This window comes from Podarcis filfolensis, assembly GCF_964270895.1.
Source record: "Podarcis filfolensis genome assembly, chromosome: 11".
Classification (NCBI taxonomy): domain Eukaryota; kingdom Metazoa; phylum Chordata; class Lepidosauria; order Squamata; family Lacertidae; genus Podarcis; species Podarcis filfolensis.
Genome location: NC_139613.1, coordinates 46287177 through 46312395, shown reverse-complemented (window position 1 = coordinate 46312395; position 25219 = coordinate 46287177). Strand labels below are relative to the sequence as shown.

Genomic DNA, 25219 nt, shown 5'->3' with positions numbered 1-25219 from the left:
TCTCAAGACTTTTCTAAGGCCCACCTTGGATGCAAAACACTTACCTGGGAATCAGCCAATTAAACTGTGTGAGGCTTTCTTTTCCTCTCTGTTCCGAAGTGAGAGTCTATATACTATAGGCTGGCCTTAATATAGCAAAACCAGGCATTGGGCAGTTTCCCTCGCATTCTCAAAATGTGTAGGATTCAGCAAGGTCCCTTGGGCCTGCAGTAACCAAGACCACAAGAGGAGAGTCAGATCAGAGTCATCAGACTGTGTACTCCAGAGCCTAACCGTAAAACGGCTTTTGCTGTTTCATGTTTACATTTTATTACTGCATTATTGTTTTAGTGGTGGCTTTTTATAACATAGGAACATAAGAATGATGCATGATACTGAGTCAGCGTATTGGTTCATCTGCTGGGATGCGGGTGGCGCTTGCCAATCAGAAGGTTGGCGGTTCGAATCCGCACAACGGGGTGAGCTCTTGTTCCTCTGTCCCAGCTCCTGCCAAGCTAGCAGTTCAAAAGCACGCCAGTGCAAGTAGATAAATAGGTACCGCTGCGACGGGAAGGTAAACAGTGTTTCCGTGCACTCTGGTTTCTGTCACAGCCAGAAGCAGTTTAGTCATGCTGGCCACGACCCAGAAAGCTGTCTGTGGACAAATGCCGGCTCCCACGGCCTCAAATCAAGATGAGCGCTGCACCCCATAGTAGCCTTTGACTGGACTTAACAGTCCAGGGGTCCTTTACTTTTTTTTTTAACCTTTATTGGTTCATCTATCTCAGCATTGTTGACATTGTCTTGGGGCAGCTCTCCAGGGTTTCAGATGAAGGACCTTCTCAGTTTGACCTACCTGGAGATGTCAGGGGTTGAACCTAGAACCTTCTGAACGCAAAGCAAATGCTCTACCACTCAGTTATGGCCTCTGCCCTAAATTATTCTTGTTATTAGAATATTTATGTTTCTGTATACTGCTTCAAGTGCATTTCAGAGAGAGAGAAATGATGAAGAAATAAAAGGGTTTTGACTGTGTCATCCCACGCATTTAATGGCCCATAGGTGCCTAGTCAAAAAGTACATCAGCTTGAATGGTTCTATGAATGCTACAATCAGTTTCCAATAGTGAAGTAATGAGGTAGGTTTTCCAAAGGCAAAAATGGCACAAACTACCCAATGCACAGACTACTTATGCCAGTAAGATAGGATATAACCCAATGCAGTCCCAATGACTTGTGTCATAATTGGTTTGTACCGAATAGCCACTGAGAGGCTTTACAATAAATCAAGTTGCCTTATCCTCGAGTGAAGGTGATGCAGCTGTAGTGAATGGGGGGCTTTTGCTGAAGCACCAAGGTCACCCTCCACAAAGCTGTTAAAAAGCTCAAAGGGTTGCATTCAACTAATCAGAAGCCCATGGAAGAACATCCAATAACAAAGTGGGGATTCCCTCCGCTCCTGTCCCCATAGCGCTACATTGAATTCCGTCTCAAGTGCTTGGATTTCAACAAATTTTATTTCGATTAGGCATTAGAATTCCTCTATCTCAATGTTGGGGGTCATGGGAGAGAGGGAAGAAGCCCCATTGCACAAGAGTAATCCTTGCACAGGGCTTCCGCTGACGGGACTCAGAGTCCTGCCCAATGTCACTTTAAGGTTCATTAAGAAGTAGCCCATAAGGACACCAGGTGGTTTTTACAAGTTGTTGTTTTTTATAAGTCGGCATTGCAGGTCAAAGCTTTAATACTGTACTAGTCCTAAAGACACAGAAACACAGGGCAAGGAAGAAATATAGGAGGAACTGGTGCTTAAAATACTGCCTCCAACTTTAATTTCAGAGTGTGTATTTTATTCTATTTAACTGGTGTCGCCACACTTCCTGTTTGTCAACTGAAAATTGGCATACCTAAAAGTTGCAATCCTATGCATGCATACCCAGAAGCAAGCCCCAGTGAGCACAAACTTTATTTTGAGTAAATATGCATAGAATTGGCTGCACATCACTGCTGAAACACTCCCAAGGGGCTTGGAGTTGTGCTCTGCATTGCAGAAAACTGGGAAATTACTTGAAAGCGCTGTGTATACATTAGATCTGGTGAGTCTTTGATCAGTACAGTGCTTAGGCTCCCAGGCCCAGTGTGTGGGTTAGGAGATAATTGGGGGGAGAGGGGAATCAAATTACTGAGTTCATTTTAGCAAAATCAGGAACTATATTATTGCTATATAGCCCGTCACAACTATCTAGTTTGCCTGTATTAAAGGATATTGCACATTATGAAATAGGAACAGAGTTACTCATGTGACGTACCCCTATTATGTGAAGTTTCTTCTATGTTGTGTGAATGCTTGGATGCTTTTGAAAATTTTAAACCTGGATGATTTCTGTTGATTTTTCATTTTCTTTTTAAAGGTTTCTAACTTTTACAATCAAACTGAAGACTGCTTCTCTTGCTATTCCATTTTAACATTTATGTTTTCAAGCATGATACCTTTAGATAAGAGTGTTAATGTTTCACTGAAACTATTATTCATTACCTGTGAATAATATGACGTTCATAAAAGAGGTATAGTATTTGAAAATTCTACGTATTTCAAATGCTTTCTTTACAGCATTGGAGGTTTTTGTTTTGTTTTAACAGCATATACATCTACAGATATATCTATATATATATAGGACAAAGTTTATTTAACATTTCTGGGATCTCCTGGGCCAATGCAACACTGGCTAATGAAAACATTTATACAAAAAAAGTGCACAAAATGTGAGTTCTGAAACCATGGGAATGAAAATGTCCATTAGTTGGAGGAGTTCTGACACCAACGCAAAGATGGTTCCGGATCGTCTTCATTCTCTTGTCATTCGGAGACCACTTTTTAAAAATAAAAATAACAGCCAAGTCAAGAGCAATGCAACCCAACGGGACCAAGGGAACAATATACCTCTAGGTCCACTGAGTCATGCTAGAGGAAAAGGTGCAATCATAAACAAGTCCATGTGCATTCATAGCCATAGCTATAGGCTGAAGAACCCTTGATCTTTGTTGCTTTGGTATTAAATAACAATTATAAAAGCTTTTTAGAAATAAAGCAATACATGGTGGGGTGGGAGGCTAGGATGCTAGCAGGCCCGGGTTCCTTGTCCATGGAAATCAGTCTCATTCCTAGTCATAAATAAATAATCTCTTTCCTGGTTTCACTTCCACGCCAGGATCAATATCTCTTAACATCTTACTTATTTTATTACTGCTCTTGGTTTTCTGGGACTGATTGAAAGTTGCTCAGAGGAAATCTTTGGTTTTGCTTAAGTGTCCGTGACATTTAATCATGACTTTCCTTGCAGTTTAATTCCAACCAGTCAATCAGTTAATCCACTTCAATTGATTCTGTGCTCTCTGTTATTGGCTTGCACTCATTGGGCATCCTCTGGTGTCGACTCAGCTGGGTGGCTTGTGTGAAGCTCCTCTCACACCTCTCGCACCTGGAGAAGGCAAGAGAGAAAATTGAGAGTGGGGAGCTGCTCTGGGGGAAGGGGGAGCGGGCGGCGGGCTTCGTCTTATCCTGCCTAATCAGAACAGACACTCAAAAGTGGCTTCAGATTTTACTGGCTCAAGAGGTTTAATTGGTGGCTACTTCCAAGGCCTTGATGCCTATGATGGGACAAGGCCTGTCTGATTCAGAACAGAGGAATCTGTCAATAGACAGGGGGAAGGTGATTTCTCCAGAGAGGCCTGTCCTGCTACAGCTCTGATCACTGTCAGTTCAAATAGATAAAGAACAAAAAGAGATTTTTAGGAGTGAGCCATCAAAGAAGCAGCTTGTCTGCAGTTTTCTGCTCTGTAATCCCTCGGAGAAATTGATGACAAATAGAATTTCACCTCCTGCTAATTTAAAATCAGGAGTCCTACCTACTGGAGCAATTGTGAAGCCATGGAACAATGATCACTTTGTTTTGCAGCAATAGAATAAATCCCCATACTTGCCTGAGATCGCTAAGCAGTTGAGTTAAGGAGGCTGTAGTTACTACTCGTAATAGTTTTAAGCATTTTTTTTTTAAATGTTACCCAGGATTTGATATTGAGTAGAAATGGCTGATTGGAAAAGTCAAACACTCGCCAGTGCATTTTCATTGTCATATAAAGGCTTCTCTCTACCCCTCCTTCCCTCCATTGATTTAAATGACATGGCAAGATAATGAATGCATTAAGATGTAGGGCTTCTGCAGGGACTGACACAGGGCGTGTGTAGTTCAGAGAGTGTAATCTGCGCCTATTCCAGATAAGAATGTGCTCTACCAAATTCTAGTGCTTTAACAGAAGGTGACTTCTTCTTCATAATCATTTTTGAATGCGTGACACTGATGCCTGACAAGTTTATAGGATATAAGTCAGCCAGGGAAGTGACAGGAAATATGCCCTGGATAGGGTCCACTGAAATGAGTAAAAGCTGCTGAACAAGAGTACCCCACCCACATCTTGCAAAGGAGAGTCTTGCAGGCTATGCAGAGCTTTAATGTAATGCTCATAGGAATAATCCGGATTTTAAATGGTGCTGTGTAATGCCTACTAACATCTGAGAAGATCCCTATGAAAAAAAAGTATGCCTATGAAAAATAAGAAGCCCAAACCCTCTCTGTACTCCTGCTTCTTCAATTGTAATCATTGCATTGGAAAGGAACCACCTTTCACAAACATGCATACACAATTACAGAATGTTATAAAGTGCCTGTTAATTATTTTTAAAGGAAATTATGGTTTGAGGAACCTCTGACCTGAATGTTACATACTCATTCATCTCACCTCTAGTTCTTGCCTAGGATGTCAACATCTTTAAGTTGTGTTTCTTTGATCGCCTCTCTTGGAATATTTTAGCAGCCTGCTCTACTGTTAAAAACTGCACTGTGATCTTGACAAATGTAAAATGTCAGCTCTAATGTATCAGACCTATCAGCTCAATGAAAATAACTCAGAAGTATTGATCACCTAATGATTTTTGGTGTATTCATTAACGTCTATGTGCAGATCTTCCTCTCTCCAGAGTTCCTGAAATGCTGATGACACATTAGTGTATTGCTGATTGTTTATTAGAAAACTGATTAGTTACTGGATTAGTGTGTCAAAATATACTACCTTTCATTGCTTGACAAACTTGCAAATTATGATTTTATTTTTTTTATCATGAAGGCCTTGAAATCAATTCAATTCTTGGATTAGCTTATACAATATAAGGCACTGAGCTATCCTTGGAGTTGAAATTTCCTTTCCCTACATATATAGCTAAAGATGTCCAATACATTCCATTTGTGCATCCTAAACATATATTTCAAATCTAAGAAGTACCTAACCATCACCGCCTTAACAGACAGAGTAGTATTATGACTTAATCTGTTTACATCATAGGGACCCCTGAGCCACCAAAAAATGGATGGTAATGAGAAAGGGCTTCTCTATGAGTTATAACGAAATTGTTTCAAGAAGCTTCCATTAAATACTCGTAACATACAGATCAGAGTTAAGGGGATGCCCATAAAAGAGCTTCCTCTATTGCTAGTCAGACATTTCAGAACTTATTGAAGAAGTGGTACCCCAGGGACATAAGTTACAATGATACACGGACCATATAAGTGCCCATGCTGCCCTTCTGGTCTGCCCTATAGTCTTGCAGGCAATAGAAACATTCCGTTTTTCTTTCATGTGTAGGGAAACACAAATGTCACTGCATATATCTTGGGTTGGTGTCACTTTGGAGAAGGGATAGTAATGGGCTGTTGTGATTATATTGAAGCTAAGATTAGGATAAGATGAGTTGTGGAGGCCCCCGCTGTGACTGCAAAAGACACCACTGGCAGAGTTCGCCCAGACAGTGACCAGAATAACCCCTGCAAACAGTATATGATCCAAAGCCAGCCCACTGCCAGGTAAGGGGCCTAATTTGGGCCCCTAGGCCTCACTATTCTGGAGCTACTCAAAGTAACTGCATGCCCCTCTGTGCCCTGGCTGCCATAAGCCGCAGGACTTCAAAGGCAGTGGTGACTCTGCCACTCTGTTCTGCTGCTTCTGCTGCTTCCCAGTAGAGAGTTAGGATTGTTCTGTAACACAGTGTATGATCTTATGAAATATACACTCCTATCTATGCATGGTTCACACCTGTATTAAAACAAATCCCACATTTCTCATAAAACAAATTCACCGTTCACTGGTTTACTCGAAATCTTTGTCTCACACCAAACTATTCTAAATTCCCTATTATAACCATAACATTATTTCAATCCTTCGCAGTTGCTTCTTACATTGGTACCTTGGTTTAAGAACAGCTTAGTTTATGAACAACTTGGATTAAGAATGCTGCAAACCCGGAAGTAGGTGCTTTGGTTTGTGAACTTTGCCTTGGAAGCAGAACATGTTCCGCTTCCTGCTGAGTGTGTTCCATTTGTAAATTGAGTCCCCCGCTGCTATGGGAAAGTACACCTTGGTTTAAGAATGGACTTCCGAAACGGATTAAGTTCGTAAACCAAGGTACCACTGTATTTGCACAAGCAGACAATACATTAGGTATCTGACAATTCTATGCTATAAGTAATAATCCTATATATTCAGTGAATGTGCATAGATCACACCAAAATCAATGTGATTCATATGCAGCTAACATGCCAACCATTTGACATAGCTCTATTTTCTGAATGGAATTGTGTTGTAACTACACTAGACGTTTTGGAACAAGAGACAAAAGAAGAAAGAAAAGGAACAATACAAAAAAGAGGGGGGAGTGGTAATGTCTCTAAATGGGGCAAACTGCAGCTTTATTGGAAACACGACAAAAACAGGATGTTAAGGGGGGAATGTAAGTGGAGTCAACAAGGTTACACATAAGTAACACCTTAACATTAAAAGAAATCTATTTTCCATTTTGACCCGGAAACCTCCACAATTAATTACTAAAATCTATTTACACAGCAACTACATAAAATCAATCTGATTGCTGGCACTGGTTTTGGCTCTGCTTTCCATTGGCTCTATTAATCCAACATAATGGCTCTGTGGGCACCATTAGTGGACACAGTAGAACTGTATCATTTCAGGCAGTCCCTATTTGAATTCTGACTGTGCTGGTCTTTGCAAAGTTTGGGCTCTTTCTCCCCACCTCCATGCCTTATCTTACAAGCATGGTGCCCAGACACGTCTTGAATGGAGGCTATGCAACCATTGTGGTTATCTCTTGCATAAACAGCTCGTTCATAAGGTCTCTGATAGTTCACAGTGACAGATATCCTCTTACATTAGCCAAATATAAAATGCCTGGTAAATAAAATCAAGTTCAGTAAGAAGTTGATGACTGTTATGGAACACACCATTTTTAATGGCCTCTTCCTGTGCCCCAACCACAGCAGAGAAATAAGTAAATTTTTTTAAAGCTCAAATTAGCTTTACTTAAATGAAAATCATTTTGCATAGGATTGGGGTGCATCTGCAGTGTTTAAGGTTAGACTTTTATCTTTTTTAAACATGGGACAGAGTTTGACAGCTGCCAGACATTTATATTCTTATAATCTGCAACTGTTATTACTGGATTTATGGTGTTTTGTTCTTCTGCAACTTTGTGTGTATGTGTCTACAGGGGATAATACCATTAGTATTTTATAGACTGGGACTTGAGCACCAGAGATAATTTTTTTACCCAAAGCCATACAGTATGCCCATTCTAGAAGCGGGGGTCTGAAACCAGATTCTGAACCTGACTTCTGCTGCAAAATATGGGCTTTGAAGTGATCTGATGCTTTTATCTAACATAAACCTGTTTAAGTGACTTCTTTGCTCTACACGTCGCCCTCCCCCAAATAGGAACAGAATATGATACTAACTTGTGGTCACATGGGTTTAGAAAACTGGTGATCTTTTAAAATTACCTGATTTACCTGAACTAGTTTAAAATATAGGTAATAAACTGCCTTGTTTACATCCTCATATTAGCCTGAGAAGTACATTAAAGATTCCATCACCAAATCTTGCAAGGCAACTATAATGTCAAACCACTTAGAATTTAGAATGGAATTCCACATTGCCCACTCAGACTGTGCAGTAGAAAATGGGATTTAAGGATCAAGTGTAGAGGTCTAGACTTTGAAAGTGGGATAGGTTCACTTTCTTCTTTCTGTTGGTCTTGACTTCTCTGCTGAGACTTACTAATACCTAGCCACTAGTTTCTTGCCCAGGGTTTATGAACAGGCACAGAAGGAAGGGGCTGAACCAAAGCCCCACTGATTAAATTGAATCTTTATGTTTATTTATTTAAAACATTCACCTACTGCCCTTTGTCCTATTTAGGATTCCAGGGCAGTGTACAACCAATTATATCACAGCACAAATACAGTAATTAAAAAATAATAATTAAAATTAACTATAGACTGAAATGCCTGGGTGAATAAGAATATTTTCACCTGGTGCCAAAAGAACTGCAATTTAGGCACTAGGAGAGCATCTTTAAGGCAGGCATTCCATAGCTATTGCCAAGAAAGCCCTTTCTTCTGCTGTTAGTTAACTTGATTCTGATAGAGCAGGCATGGCCAAACTTGGCCCTCCAGCTTTTTTTGGACTACAACTCCCATCACCCCTGACCACTGGTCCTGTTAGCTAGGGATGATGGGAGTTGTAGTCCCAAAAGCAGCTGGAGGGCCAAGTTTGGCCATGCCTGTGATAGAGGGTCTCTGCAAGAAGATCTTACCGTATGGACAGATGGTTATGGGAAAGGCACTCCTTTTGGTATTTGGGTTCCAAGCCATTTAGGGTTTTAAAGGTAAATACCAGCAACTTAAATTAGGCATGGAAGCAAATAGGAAGCCACTGAAGTCCTTATAAAATTGGCACAATGTGCCTACAACACAACATAATCAAGAATTCTGAGGCTGCCTTCTACATCAATTCAAACTTCTAAGTCATCTTCAAGAGCAGCAGCATATATAACACAGTGCAATAATCTAATGAGGTTACCAGAGCATAGATTACCATGGCCAGACTATCCCTTTCTTCATTGGTGAATGAAGCAAAGCGGATAAAAGGCATTTCATTCCATTGAGGCCACCTGGTCTCTAGAGACAATATAAGCATCTAGAAACTGCACATGTGCTCTTTTAGAAAGAACACAACCCTGCCTAAAACATGCACTTCCTACATCCAAGAACCATCCATCCCCGGTGCCACAATCTTGTTATGATTCAATTTCAGTTTATTGGTCCTTATCCAGCACTCACAAATTTTGCTTATTACAACAATGTAAAATGATGGCTTTTTGCCCACGCCACATCTTCTCTATCAGAAATATTTCTCTTTGTAATCAGCACATGCACTACAACTGTTGTCTTGGCTTCTCCCTACTTTTGATGTTCAACAATCTGGACGTCCTACGCTTGAAATTTCAGATAAAGCCATCCTTTGATACTTTCAGATAAAATCACTGGAAGGGCTGCTATTGAAAACTGCTTTCCCATTAACAACAAGCTCTCCCTTGTGAACTGCTTACAGATATTTGACATATGTTCGCTATATATATGAGCGTGATCTTACAATTTTAAGGAGACATTTAATGGGTTGGTTGCAACCAACAAAGATCTGATTCTGCACAAATGCTATTGAAATGACTTGGTCTAGCTCAAGAGCAGTGCCTGGAGGACTGGGGGGGTAATTCTGAACTTCAATTCCAAAGAGACCTATTCCAAGGGCTAGGATATTTACTGATTTTTGTCTAAATTCCCTTCCTGTTCCTCTGGTCCTTTGATTACTTACTTAAAGGGCTTCTCCCCTGTATGTGTCCGGATATGATTGTTGAGTGTAGTAGCACCAGCAAAGGCACGACCGCAATAGCCACACTTGAAAGGTCTGTCACTGGAATGGGTGACTACGTGGTTCCGTAGCTCTGAAGGTTGGGAGAAGGATTGGGAGCAGTGTCCACACTGATAGGGCCTGCAGAAAATAGAAACACCCAACGTGATCACTACTTATTTTTACTGAAGCAAATGGAAAATAATTTGGGTGGTGCAGCTGAGCTTTGGAATGCTAATTTTTGCAAGGGAATATCGTAGTGGGCTTTCTTAAGTCGTTTTGTTTCTTTAGTCTTTTGAAAAAATAATAATAGTAAAAATGAACATATAGAAACGCCGTACTATATTCTGTAAAGTCCCATCCTTAAAAAGAAATATATCATAAAGGGCTCTTTTGGAGAACACTCCCCACTCCCTCATACACTAGCAGCTTATTAAGTTAAAAGATAACAGACTCAAATTATAACCATCTCCAAATCTCCAGCATATCCTGTTTTACAGATTACAGGTCAGCAAGACCAGTTGGGGCATCTTTGCTAAAATGAGTGACATGAGCATCGCTGTCTTTAATTCTTCTAAGGATGTGCAGAACAACTGCTGCATGTACCCAAAAGAATCCAAGATGGCGCACCCAGTGTTTCCTCTTTTGTTTTGAGTACCCAAGGCAGCTCATTCCAGATAAATCATGGTTTGGGAGATGGCCTCATTTGTACTTTTCTGCTGAGTTTTGTCAACGCCTAAAATACAATATCCTTTCTATACTGAAAAGGAGAACTTCAGATGGAATGCAGATTTAGATTAACAGTTCTGAATTCTACTATTCACTAATTTAAGAGCACTCTTGGGGCATGTATTTAACATGTTATGAGCTGTGGTGGTTTTTTATTGTTATGTGATGTGCATGTGAGTGCCTACTTGAGCTCCCCTTTCAGTGATGCGTTGCCTTTCAGCATGGTAAGGACTCAGGGTCTCAGCAAGCATATTAACATGATTTTAAGAATTAAATACCAGAGGAGGGGATAATTGCTCCCATGATTCTCAGCTACAATATATGTACCCCCCTAGCAATAGGAGCTTGTTTTCTAATGCTAATTGCTGTATGTGTGTGCGTGTGATTTCAGAGAGGTGGTGGCTGGGGTATGAAGGCTTAACCCTCCCCTTCCTATGTACTGTATTATAACAATGTATGTATTATAACAATCCTACACCCTTGCACGTTATTTAATTTTAAAAAACACACATTAATTTAATGTAATTAGGCCCTCAGACACACAAATGCATGACTGATACCAAACCACACACACAAACCAACACACAAAACAAAACACTGTTTTGTATGTAGTAAGTGTATGTTAAAGACTGCTACTAGATAATGCTTTTATTTTTCCACCCACATCAAATAAATGCTTTCTATAACTATCAGCAAAGAAAGAGCTTGATATACAAGATTAAGTCTAGTGAGCTTTGGCCTTCTAGCGAGCTTTTGTCTTTCATGTGATTATTGGATAATCATTTGTATGCTATGTGTCCACCAGTTTAACAGTGTCTTCAGTGGTCCATTCCAGACTACAGTCTCCCTAATATATGTCCTATGCTTGGCAGAACAGGAAGGTTATCTACTTATGAGGAACCCAATGTGTAGGTGTTAATATTTAAAATAAAGGGTACACATGCAAAATCCAATATCGCAAGACTAATATCTCAAACCAAATTCAGTCCAAACCAGGCCATAATTAAATATAAGAAGACAACACAGCTATTTGCAGAAGGCCTAATCGTATCTACTTCTGAAATGTGATGTTCATCCTCTCAGTTCTCATGGAGATGTATTCTCAGTGGGACTAGTTTTTATATGAACGGAAACCAAATTCCACCTGTAACTTTCCCAAGCACTCTCAGTTAGTTTGCATAAAAAAGACACTGGTGACATAGCAAAGCCAGGACAAAAATGACGAACTCTTTGCAATATATTTTTTTGCAAAGATCATTTTAAACATAAGATACTTAACTATGCTTGCTTACTTTCCATTAGTGACACTATCCCTAAGTGGTCTAATTCTAAAATCCTACACCACAGGCGCTGTGGGTTAAGCCACAGAGCCTAGGACTTGTCGATCAGAAGGTCAGCGGTTCGAATCCCACGACCGAGTGAGCTCCCGTTGCTCGGTCCCTGCTCCTGCCAACCTAGCAGTTCGAAAGCATGTCAAACTGCAAGTAGATAAATAAGTACCACTCCGGCGGGAAGGTGAATGGCGTTTACGTGCCTGCTCTGGTTCACCAGAAGCAGCTTAGTCATGCTGGCCACATGAGCTGTACGCCGGCTCCCTTGGCCAATAAAGCAAGATGAGCACCGCAAACCCCAGAGTCGGTCATGACTGGACCTAATGGTCAGGGGTCCCTTTACCTTTACCTTTTACCGTTTGTTAGAAACAGCTCATAATGTTGCAAGCCCCAACAACAAATGTAATGTGTGAGCATTAAAATGAAGGGGAGGAAAACACAAAAGACACTAGGCTAATTAAATTTTGAAAAAGGGATAGAATGGAAAAGCATAAAAATGTATTCAAGAAGAGAAATCTTCTATTTATTTTATCTATTTGTTAAGTGTGGTAAGCTAATGCAAAGAGCAGGACTGTTCCCACTACCAGGCCCCCACTGTAAGCACAGTGATTACAGTTGCAAGACAGCAACTCTGTTTGGGACACCCAAATATATTGGGCTAAACTACTATGGAACGAATCAGAACATTTACTGCTGTTGCCTAAAGCTCTTGTCAGATATTATGCAAAAAAAGAAAGAAAAAGACGTTACCTCCTAGCCCTGACCCAAACATATGCTTGTCGATCACAGACTTATGCTTAGAGGTTTGTGATGATAAGACTTCCACCCTTGTATGTTTCAGATTTTCCGCATACAGTGTTAAGCTTTGCAGATGGCTGCAATTTTATACCCGCTTTCCTGGAAGCAACTCCTATTGAACTCAATGGGACTTATTTTTGAGTAGACATGAGCAGGATTGCACTACAAATATTCTTAGGCGCTTGAGCCTCTTCACCCATCTGGCTATTTTAATGTAGGGAGATGCGTTTTTAGTTTCCTATTAAGTGTTTTAAGAAAATTAAGATTGTATCTTTAGGCATATTAATGATTTTAATAGCGAGGAACAACCCAAGGCACAGCTCATGTTGTCTGCATTTTTAGAGCCGATACGACAGTCTTAATTGCTTTCTCCCTTTTACAAATGTGCACCTCTAAATAGCTAGAATCCAAAGCTCTAAAGGAAAGGAGACAATGGTGACCAAGCATGTACAGCAATTCAATTAAGCATAAAATAAAGTGTACTCCCTCATTCGTCAACTGAACTGCTTAATTGTGACTACTTGCATCGCTGATCACCAATACTATTATTTCACAGTGCTTCAGAGCAATGATCGTAGAATTTTTTAGCTTGACTAATGGTCTAGCGTTGGTCAATAGTTCAATATTATATTATTTTAATTACTCACATTATAAAATATTTGATGAGTGTTTCCCAACAAGTTTCAAAGAAAAAGTTCTAAAGCTGCAATATGCCACTGCAACGGAGCCCTTTATGGAGCCTTGATTAAGTCCCAGGCATTAGCCCTGGACCTCAAATTTTCGTAAGAACGTAAGAGCTTGCTGGATCAGGCCAATGGCCCATCTGGGCCAACATCCTATTACCACAAGATGCCTGCAGGAAGCACACAAGAAAGGAACTAAGCGCAACCACTCTCTCCCCTCCTGCAGTTTTCAATAACTAGTATTCAGAAGCATGCTGCAACCTACGGTGTAGGCAGAACAGAGACGACATGGTTAGTAACCATTTATAGCCTTATTCTACCTGAATTTGTCTAACCGCCCCGCCCCCCCAAATTCCTAGTAAGCTCCAACCACCACCATCTGCATGTAAAATGAGAGTCATTGTGACATCCCTGAAAGGACTATGGTGAAGGTGATTGGTAAGATCATTAAGGCTGGTAAAATGGACAATTAAGCCACTGACAATTTTTGAGATTGTTCAGTAGTGTGATATTAAGGTTTTATTGCATTGTTTTAGTATTGATGACTTAGCTGCCTTGAGTATCTGAAGATGTAGATTATACACTTCAAAACGAATGAGTGAAAGTTCTCATCTTCCTGTAACGTGGGTTTCCCCCTCTAGTTCTCCTGTGCTGACTTGCCATGTGAATTACTGCTTACACTGGTATATTTACACTGGTATAAGACCTTGGATCTGTATTGATAACTGTGGAGTATCTATAGAGATCTGAAGATCCCGAGAGCTTTGTCGTTCTCCTCCTGAGCATATGCTAAACTTATATACTTCTCTGCAATGTACATCCACAGCATTTTTTTAAAAAAAAGACTGGATTGCTTGCACAATATAAGTATTGTATATATATATTTACTAATAAATAAAAACACAGTGTTCTCCATTTGATCTTTCACTCTATTCAAAGCAGCTGCATGTTAGGAACCTGCCATATACAGCCACAGACGAAGCATTGCCCTGTGAACCAAAAATATTCTACCAGACTCACAATGGGGATTCTTCATTGCACATGTAGAGCATGTTCCAAAGCCTTGAATGAATTGGGGGGACTCCAGTTTAACACAGAGCTCAAAGCATGCAGAGTTTGGGACCACATATTTCCTATACAATGTGAGCGCATGTGAAATCCTATACCTCAAAGGCACACACTAATAATTACTCTATAACTACTGTCATTACTGTGGGACAAGAGGGATATGCTTTTCAGCTTTATTCTTCGTTCAGAGGAATTGTTCACTTAAGCAGAAATCATTCATCAAACTGACATGAAAATTCTGGCAATGATAAAACAAAGATGAGTAAGGATAGTTTCTTCTCAAAATATTCTTAAGAATTAAATTATTTTAGTCAAAAACAATACACTGAGATGTGCTGTAATCATGACCAATTGATTTTCTAAGAGTGAGTGGGATCATTAACATTTATTAGCCCCTGGTTATCTATTTTAACAGCTCCCACAACAAACAAATAAGACACTAAATAAAACCAATTAATCTCTTTTTTTAAAAAAAAGACAGGTCAACATGATTAATTTTTTATTCGGCAAAATCATGCTGTTCTTTGTTTGCAAATAGTTACCAAACTGAAATACGTGGAACAAAATACGAACAAATAATTAAAAACTACAATGAAAATGGCAAATGCAACCCTTTCCAATGCATCATTTTTAAAGTAGAAGAAATGCACGGTTGCCTTTTCTTGCAGTAGTACTTAAGTTGTGGTAATAATTGTGATGATAATAATAAAAGTAGTATTTTCTTATCATTCAAACTGTAATTTGTTTTGGTAAAAATATGCATGTCATTTATAGTTTTCAATGATCAATGGAATGCTGTTGCATGAATGTCATGGGCATCTACTTCCTAGAGCTTGTTACATTAGGGATGATGAACATGCAGTCCCACCGTCTTCAAATTGGACAAAATAAAATAGTACAGGCGGCGACCATTTTCCTTGTGTCCAATTGATGTGCGAGTCCTTTTGGACCCGAAAGAGGGCCAGACGAAGCAGGAGCATAACAAGGTGGGCTTATGTAGGCTCCGCCAACACGTGGGGGGCCAGCAACGGAACCCCCGTGCAAAATGTTCACCGCCTGTAATTATAAAGAGTAATTTCACCTCTTCCCGTTGTTAGGAATAGCCTGATTCTAGGATTTCATCTCAAAATAATTTTCAAATTTGTAGAAGCCCCTGGGACGGAGGGCGGAGGGAATGACTAACCAAGGTCCTGGATTTGTGTCCCTACAAATTTTTGGAGCATGCATTTTTGGAGCATGCTTTTGGAGCATGCATCATCACAACTATAGCACTTTGCAGGCTGTGCATAGGAAAGGGAGCCAATAGGAGGCTTTCGTTGGTTCTCTAGGAGGTGGGACCTAGGGGTGGACCAGACACGTTAGAGGCTTCAGTCTGCTCCATTCCCAGGGCTTAAACATGGGCTACCCCTTGACCACCTCATCAGTTCACTGGTTACTCTCTTCAGGCAGCTCAATGGAAGGTCTTGCCCTAACCAAACTTAAGCTCTGCAACCAAATAAAATTGTGGCCTTTGTGTAAACCCGTATCATTATTGCTCCTGGACCTAATGGCATCACTGCAAGGGAGCCCACAGATGCAGACATGAAGCAATCATACTTAATGATGCAGAAATATTGCAGAATGATCTTACGTTTGAGGACAACATAGGAAATTTCTTAAAACTAGGAGAGTTTGACCACAGTAGTTGAGGCACTGGTGACCCCCAGATTGGGTTACTGCAATATATTCTAGGTGGGGTTTCCTTGCACTTGTCCCGGAAGCTGCCGTTGGGGCAGAATGATGTAGCATGGTTGCTAACAGGAGCAACCCTTCTGCTCAGAGGTCTGCACTGGTTTACTACTAAGTTCAAGATGTTACTATTAGTATATAAATTATACTAATAATATAGTATAATCAAACAGCTTGGAACCAGTTTAGCAGCAAGATTGTATTACCCCATATGTGCCCACGCAACCGCTTCAATCTGTGGAACATGTGCCACATAACACTCATTTTGCATTTGCAAGAGATCAGTGTGGCAGTACCTACACTATGGGACTCTGCTATCGACATTAGGAAGGCATCTTCAAGGCACTCTTTTCAGCACCTGCATAAAGCATTTCTGTTCAAGGAAGCCTATTCAGACTTAAAAGTTCCATGTGTTTTGTTTCTTGCTAGCGACACTTGATTTTAATTGTCCTTTGAATATTTTTGAGTGTTTTATCAATAATTGTAATGTTTTGTCTTGAATTTTTGTAAACCACTTAGAGGTGTGTTTTTTTTACAAACAAGTGGTTTATACATTTTGCTCAATAAAAGTAATGAATAAATAAGTATCCTTTTCTACACAGGGCTAGTAGATACAATGGAGCTTAAGCTCAGATACATGGGCATAAAACACAGCAACCTTGAAGTCTTTTCTTGGTGCCCATAAAGCATCTGAGCACTCGCTCTCCTTGGTCATGACATGGTGAGGGTAATTGCCTTTTTCTCTCTAGAAAAATACATACAGCTAAAGAAGGAAATGCAAAGTGTGACACTTCCCCCCCCCCCGCTTTGTCTCCCACCTCTATGTGCTTTTTCTAAGGCTCAGATCAGTTCCACGGGATATTTACCCAGATCTCTTGGAAAAATGAAGTTTGTGCATGTGCACTTTTTCTCTACTCCTGTTCTGTGTGTGTATCAATTGAAACAGCTGGTGGTGCCTGCAGCATTTATTCAAAAATTCAAATTATGCTTATGGGCCTAAAGTAATTGGCAACCCCTCCACTGATGTGTAATGATGACGCAAATTGCCTTTGTGGCATCGGAAAAAGGAATGCCTGTTGCAGGTCTATTGTGAGTTGGTACCTCATAGGGTTTATGCATGACAGTGGTTCCCAAGTAGCAGGGGGGTTTATTGATTTTTATTAGAGTTTTTTTCTGTTACAATAAAAACAGATAAACGGGGAAAGGTACATATATCTGTTGTCTCCACTTCCAGTTCATATTCTTTTTCGGTTCGACTGCATTTAGTGAGAGACATTTTTGTCATAGACATCTTGCATTTGGGGGAAAGGGAGGGGGAGAGATGGGGTGTGGTTCTTTTGTTCTACTGCCTGTTATTAGTGATGGGGTTTGTGTCAGCATCCTGTGGGTAGGTTGTGTATTTATTTCTTTATATTGATGAAGCGAGAGGTTAAGGGGTCCTGGGCTTGGTTGGTTGCATTCTGTTGATTGCAGTCTGGCTTGTGTTTTTTTTGGGGGGGGGGTAGATTGTTGGGTCAGGTATGGGAGGATAGGTCATTGTCTTGTTGTGCTGTGTATGTGATAAAGGGGAACCATACTGGGGTGAAGGTGTCCTCATGCTAGTTTGAGTTTGTTGGTTAACTTCTCTAGTAGTGTGGTTTCCCATACATTTTGGTACCAGTGGTCTATATTCATTCCTGATAGGTCCTTCCACTGTCTAGTAAGTGCAAGTAAGTGACTCATGAGTTCTTTGTTGTGTGTGTGTGTGTGTGTGTGTGTGTGTGTGTGTGTGTGTTTTATCCTGGAAGATATTTAATAGGGCTAGTTTGAAACCTAATTACTACTAATTACTACGGGGAAGTTGGAGTCAAAACCAGACTGCTAGCACACAGTCAGTAGAAGCTGGAGAAGAAGAGACAGAACATAGCAGATGTTTCAAGAAGTGCCACTAAGCAGATGCATGAGCAAACAAGAGGCATGTAAACGTTTCTTGTAATAGCTGGAGACAATCTGAGGAAGTATATAGAGCTCAAAAATCCTGAAGTACAAGAAATAGTGTTTATTCCAAGGCCTAACATGACTCACATAAAAACCGTCCGTTGTAGAAATTGTGTCAAGTGCTAAATATGTGGCAGATGTTTTCTTTCTGCTTCTGTCTGTCTTGTCTCTCACACACCACACACCAACCATCATACAATATGCCGGGGCAGCCAGAAAATAGATTGGGATTCAGTGGTAGATCTCTGGGTGATTTTAAGTAGACTGGCAGGGATTTCTGGCTCTCAGTTTTTAAACAATGGCATCAATTATGCCACTTCATCTAAATTATACTGTTGAAATGAAGTGAGGGAGAGGGGGGGAGAGAACGCTCCAGAAGTAGCTTTTTGTGTGGAAGGAACTTAATTTTGTTAACAAATTTCTGGGCTCAAAATTGTTTAATTCCAAGTGCATGACATCTTTTGTACCCTGGATCCAATTGGTGGATCTCAGGGTTCTACTAAGAACCAAGTAGATCCGCAAACTTGAAACCTGCCAGTTTTCACAATCTGTTGGCATAATTGCGTTGTGACAGTAAATTATTATTGGAGGCCCCATGCAACACTCTGCAGAAGAACAGAGGTCGAAACACATGGGAATCAGTAACAAATATATATTATGCACCTCAGGATACCCTACTTCCTTTTCCCTGCAATTAGTGCCTTCCTACTTTTTCTTTCCTGTACGATCAGTACAATTCAGAGAAAGATAAGAGTGCCTAATGCTTTTCAATTCCTACTCAGTTAATCACTTAAATCCCATGAAGCTGGTTCTTCTTTCTCTGGTTTGTGCCCAAGTGGGTTAATTTAAGGTCAACAGATGAAGGAATGGCCATGAAACAGATTTCTGTGGTGGCACATGGCAGAATTTAAGGTGTTGGACATTTAACATTAATTCATTCAGAATTGGAGCCAGTTGTCTGAAACGAGGATAGCACCGGGATGTTGGTTGAACATGTATAATAAGTACTTTTATAGCACTTTTTGAATGTTCTAAATATTGGAACATTTAAAGTACATCATATATACTGGCATAGTAAGGTAACTTCATTTTATCAACCCTCTACTGCAGATGGGACCACCTAGTGAGTCCATGGCAGAGATAAGATTTAAGGCAGGGACCTTATTCACTCACAGCTGCATTAGCTGTAATCTATCCTACGCTCCATTGAACCCAATGCAATTAATGCAGCCTGCACATCTCTTAGATATAGAACACAGATGTTGTATTTACTTAAGTGATTTCATAGGTTTCTTAAGCTTAGTCATTCATGCTAGTATCACAACAGAAATGTAAGCATCTGTAAATACCGCTAAAAGATACAAACACTGCAAAATCGCATGAGTCCTGAAGACACTATTTTAAAACTACTTGATTTATGATGAGTAGCAAATTGAACTACAAAACAATTAATCTGCAAACTATTGAAAAATTTTATGCAATAATAATTTGTTGCATACAGCTTGCTGTTTTGATTTGGTTTCAATATTCCAGAGTTATTGTATAAACAAGAGAGAAAACAAATCTCGATACAATACTTCCTTAAAAGCTATTTTTTGGTATGTTGTGTGATGTGAATATTTATGATTAAATGTTTGCAGGTTATAAATTAGATTGAGGAAGATTGAAGTGTTTTAAGAAAAGCAGAGATTTAAGCAAGGCAATATACTAATAGAAAGTCCCAAACTACTAAATAACTGCTTAAACTGCACATCAAATCACTATTTCTACATCTATATATAGCATGGAAATAGAAAGATTAAGCACTGATTAACATATCTTCTGGGTATGCTCTCATGTGCCATGTCTACCACCTTACAACATCTTATGCACATGACTATTTACAACTAAGCTAAAAATGAAAAAAAAAACTGCATATGAAACTGTCAGGGGAAATATTCATGAAACCCAAAACACATACTATTTATTAAACATTGCATACTACACATGACAATTAAGGAAAGAAAGAAAAATAAATGTAAACAAATTGTCCTTTATGAGAATTGGCTTTGAGTTCAAAAATAATGAAATATTTTTTTTAATGATTCACTGTGATTGAAGGCTTCCGCTTACCCCTTTCTGGAGCCCCCCAAATGGGATTGTTGGGAATTTCTGCAGCAGAAAAACAGAAGAGAAAAGGGATTTCTGACTCCTGGATCAAGGAATAGTGGGTCAATTTGTAAATGGTTGGGCAAAAAACAAGCAAACAAAAAAAATCTTGGAACATCCTTTGGCCAATTAATTTTGGATGAGTTATATTCATCCTTTGATTGTTTCCAGGAGGAACATGAATTGATTTAACAAACAAAAAAATCACATTGAAGGGTAAGAGGAAACGTAACCTAAATGGTCAAAAGTGTTTTTTTAAAAAACCCTAATTAATTTCAAATTCAAACAAAATGTGCATACAAACCTGGATGTACTCAATTCCTAATCCAGGTGGATTAATATCTAATATTAGTGTCACTGGCTGACTCTTTTATATTGTATTAAATATTACTGCCATAGCTTTAATTAGAATACTAAACATTCTTACCCTGAAAAAACCTAATGCTATGCAACTCTTGAATACACTGCTGCACATATTTCAAATTATGAAATAATGAACAAGCACTGTTGACCGTGCTCTGCTGTTGTATAATCACCATTTCATGCAATCAAATTTATGCAGGGACTTCACAGTTTATTACACACAACAGATTATATGTGTTGCTTCAGCATAGTGGATTTCACTCTAGGATTGTGTACAATTCTCTCCTTGGTCTTCAAAAGGCAAAGTAATCTCAGATAATTTCTTAAAAGACATTTCAAAGAAGGGGAAACCACCAGGGTGATATCAGTTAGCTATAACCACTGAAATAAAGGAACTTTATGACCAATATTGCATATCATCCTTGGGCGATAGATTAATAAGATTTATAAACAAAATAGATGCCTTTTAGGTTAAATGGGAGCAAAAAATCCAAAATAGTTGTACAGTGGTGCCTCGCAAGACGAAATTAATTCGTTCCGCAAGTTTTTTCTTCTTGCAAGTTTTTCGTCTTGCGAAGCACGGTTTCCCATAGGAATGCATTGAAAATCAATTAATGCGTTCCTATGGAGACCGCCTTCAGACCAGGTCCGGGGACAGTCTGTCCCCGGACCTCTTCTGAAGGCTGGCGGGGGGAGAAGGACTTTTCTCCCCACCGCCAGCCTTCAGAACAGCCTTCTGAAGGCTGGCGGTGGGAAGAAAAGCCCTTCTCCCGCCGCCAGCCTTCAGAAGAGTTCCCACAGGGCTGCCTAGGCTGTGGATAGCAGCCTGCTGCCCGGCGCGAGGGGCGCTCTGAAGCAGAGCGCCCCTCGCGCGGGGCAGACATCTGCAGCATGGGGAGCCCTGCAGGAGTTCCCCGTAGGGCTCCCCAAGCTGCGGATAGCAGCCTGCTGCCCCGTGCGAGGGGCGCTCTGCTTCAGAGCGCCCCTCGCGCAGGGCAGACATTCGCAGCTTGGGGAGCCCTGCAGGACTTCCCCACAGGGGTCTCCAAGCTGCGGATAGCAGCCTGCTGCCCCACACAAGGGGCGCTCTTAAGCAGAGTGCCCCTCGCGCGGGGCAGACATCTGCAGCATGGGGAGCCCTGCAGGAGTTCCCCGCAGGGCTCTCCAAGCTGCGGATAGCAGCCTGCTGCCCCGCGCGAGGGGCGCTCTGCTCTGCTTCAGAGCGCCCCTCGCGCAGGGCAGACATTCACAGCTTGGGGAGCCCTGCAGGACTTCCCCGCAGGGCTCTCCAAGCTGCGGATAGGGGTAGCAGGCTGCTATCCGCAAGCTGCGGATAGGGGCAGCAGGCTGCTATCCACAGCTCGGAGAGCCCTGCAGGGAACTCCTGCAGGGCTCCCCAAGCTGCGGAAGTCTGCCCGGCGTGAGGGGCGCTCTGAAGCAGAGCGCCCCTCGCGCGGGGCAGCAGGCTGCTATCCGCAGCCTAGGCAGCCCTGCGGGAACTCTTCTGAAGGCTGGCGGGGGGAGAAGGGCTTTTCTTCCCACCGCCAGCCTTCAGAACAGCCTTCTGAATGTTGGCGGTGGGGAGGAAAACCTTCCTCCCACCGCAAGTCTTCAAGACAGGTCCGGGAACAGAGGAGAAGCGCTGCGCACCTTCCCCTCTGTTCCCGGACCTGTCCTGAAGGCTTGCGGTGGGAGGAGGGCTTTTCTCCCCACCGCCAACATTCAGAATGCTGTTCTGAATGTTGGCGGTGGGGAGGAAAAACCCTCCTCCCACCGCAAGCCCCGGGAACAGAGGAGAAGCGCTGCGCGCCTTCTCCTCTGTTCCCGGACCTCCCACCGCAAGCCTTCAGGACAGGTCCGGGAACAGAGGAGAAGGCGCGCTGCGCTTCCCCACTGTCCCCGGAGATTTCCCTATGGGCTTTCGTCTTGCGAAGCAAGCCCATAGGGAAATTTGTCTTGCGAAGCCGCTAAAAATCGGAAAACCCTTTCGTCTTGCGGGTTTTTCGTTTAGCGAGGCATTCGTCTTGCGGGGCACCACTGTATAAAGTATAAGTTTTAAAAGGTGAAAGGTTCTTTTTGTACGTTGCATCTATCTGTGCACCTTTGAATACAGAAAATAGGCAACAGTCGGTGGAAGATTTCTATGATTATATATCCTTGCTTCTTGAGTGAGTGCCAAACATCTGCAAACCCAATTCCCAAAATTTTGCACTGGGTGAACTGTCTACGTACAGGGTGAGGCCCCGTGAAACATGTGTACTCTGTATCCACGGGGCCTCTTTTCAAGGACTCACCCTGTACAAAGGCTTCTGTAACTGGCCTGTATAATGTTAATACAAGCCCTGGATGCTTTCATAAAGGCACAAGTAGGAATGGGCAAATCTGTCAATTTTGGTTTCAATCAGTTTGTAATTTTTCAAATCTTTGGTTCAGTTTTCCACATTTCTGCATCAGTGTCCCTTTTTTTTAAAGTCTTAATGAAAATGAATCAGTATTTTACTGATATACACATTGCTTAATACACATATTTATACAAACAATTCTCCCTAATATAATGCATATTTGTATGTTATTTTCACTAATATATGCCTTTGTGCATACTTACCCTTAGTGTATGCATTTTTTTATACATTATTTAGTTGAAGAATGCATCAAAAGTTTGGAGAAGAGTGAATTCTGAAGGGTGGCTGTGTTCCTATTTGCACAGTGTTTGGCGAAATGTGAATTAGGTAGGGATGTCTTTAAAAGCTGACTAAATCAAATTTCTCTTCCATCTCCCCAAGTCACTCAAATTGATTCTTTATTCAACTCTAGATGCAGTAGTCACTTACAATATTCTTAAATCAGTGCAACTAAGTGAATTGCATAGACAAAAGCAACCAAGGCTTGTACTAATAGGGATCAGATACCTTTGCCCATGCATCCTCACCACTGCTACCACAGTAGAAGAGGAAAAGACACAACCTGTTCTTTCACTGTAATAAGTCATGGCAGTAGTGATGCTGGTGAATAGGAATCACTGGGCACTGGGTTGGGGTCAAGACTTTATACTGATTATAAATCTATGCTAGTGTTTGAGACTCTGCCTAAGGATACTGATAATGGGATGCCATTTTTGCTGTCAGAGAAGTCACCAAGAGCCACATTTAACTCCCGAGTAGTAGAGATAGCAGCCATGTTTCTTTGGGCTTTGGCAACGGCCTCATAGTGCCACTGAGAGTTGATCACATCGTCAGTATACACCGTGTCTATATGAACATGGATCATTCTATAGGTGTTGACTCAGGCCTTGTGACCTACCATAGAGGAGAAACTGTCAAACCGCCCCAAAATCTAGTTTCAGTTCCATGGCTCCAGAAGCCCCAATTTTAGCACAGAAGCAGCAGCCCTATTAAAAATCTACTACATGTCCTTCGCCATAAGAGACTCCACACAAAAAACAAAGATCTTCCTGGGAATCCAGGAAAGATGCTTCATTTATGTGCTCAAGACTAACTCAATCGAAAAATGCATACAGTAGGGAGGTGGCCAAGATCCTGTTTTCCGCCCAAGCAGCATGAGAGAAAAATACTACCTATATTCCTTCTTTCTATGTAGAAGAAGGATGGGACCTAAGACTCAGCTGCATCCTACTTGTTCCCTTTCCCCAAGAGACCCAAGAGACAGGCAATGGTAATGAGGCACTCAGAAAGAGAGGAGCTCAAGGTTCTGTTTCCAGATACAACACAGTATGCTGTTTTACCAAGTCAGACTACTGGATTATCTAGATCAATACTGTCTACACTCAGCTGTTCTCTTAATGACATCAGGTGGGCACAGCAAGAAACAAGCGTGCATGAGGAACACTGATCTGGAAGTACCCCAAAAAAAGCATTCCAAGCACCAATATGTTGGGTGGAGGAGGCATCTAACTGAAAGAAGGCACAACCTCTCTGCAACAGATAGCGTAGCCCTCTTTTAGGCTAAGGGAAATTTTGCAGGGCACATCCTTCCACTTGATCACAGATGATACACACTATCATGACCCTGAAAAATGCAGAGTTGTGAGTGTGACATAACTACCAGCTGCTAAGAATTCTGCTAATCTTCACACAATTCAGATTTTTCAGACGCTCCATTTCCCTACCTACTATATGTTCCATTTTATTTTTGGCAAATGGAAGGACTTTGAACTTTCATTTGAAACCTCACCCACATACCTAGAGCACCAGCCAGTGCTTCAAAATGGCATCTACATTGGAGGGGTCAGAAATAGAATATAAATAGCTGTGCCAGATTGCAGCTAATGCCAGTGAACTATGAGAATCACAGAGTTTCCTCATTCCTCCCTATGATGAGAGCAGGAGGGTAAGATGTTAGTATGTGTGGAATACCCACATACACACAAAAAACTGTTCCACCACAGAAGAGGAACTTTTGTACACATGTCACTTCAGATTATGCCCAACACAATGCTTAATCTGTGCTATGTCAAGGCTAGATAATTTGGTTCGAAATGCTTTTTTTAAATTAAGTAAATCTTTCTAATTCAGATTCAGTCAGAAAACCAAGCCTTGTTTTTCACCCTCAGGCTTTTGCTTATTGTTGCCTGAATGTTCAGGTTCAT

At 41.0% G+C, this 25219-nt stretch overlaps 1 protein-coding gene across 5 annotated transcripts in view; it reads right to left on the bottom strand.

Moving 5' to 3' along the window:
• Positions 1-2646: 2646 nt before the first annotated feature.
• Positions 2647-25219, bottom strand: part of PRDM6 (PR/SET domain 6) — a 101164-nt gene continuing 78591 nt past the window's right edge. For 2 of the 5 annotated variants that reach the window (XM_083576894.1, XM_083576893.1), the window contains exons 7-9: positions 20215-20253; positions 9753-9929; positions 2647-3457 (exon numbers count right to left, since the gene is read on the bottom strand). In XM_083576894.1, the coding sequence (XP_083433020.1) occupies positions 3343-3457; positions 9753-9929; positions 20215-20253 (331 nt within the window). In that variant the 3' untranslated portion in view covers positions 2647-3342. The remainder of the gene's footprint in view (positions 3458-9752; positions 9930-20214; positions 20254-25219) is intronic. The other 3 variants (XM_083576896.1, XM_083576895.1, XM_083576897.1) reach the window with 3 other exon arrangements.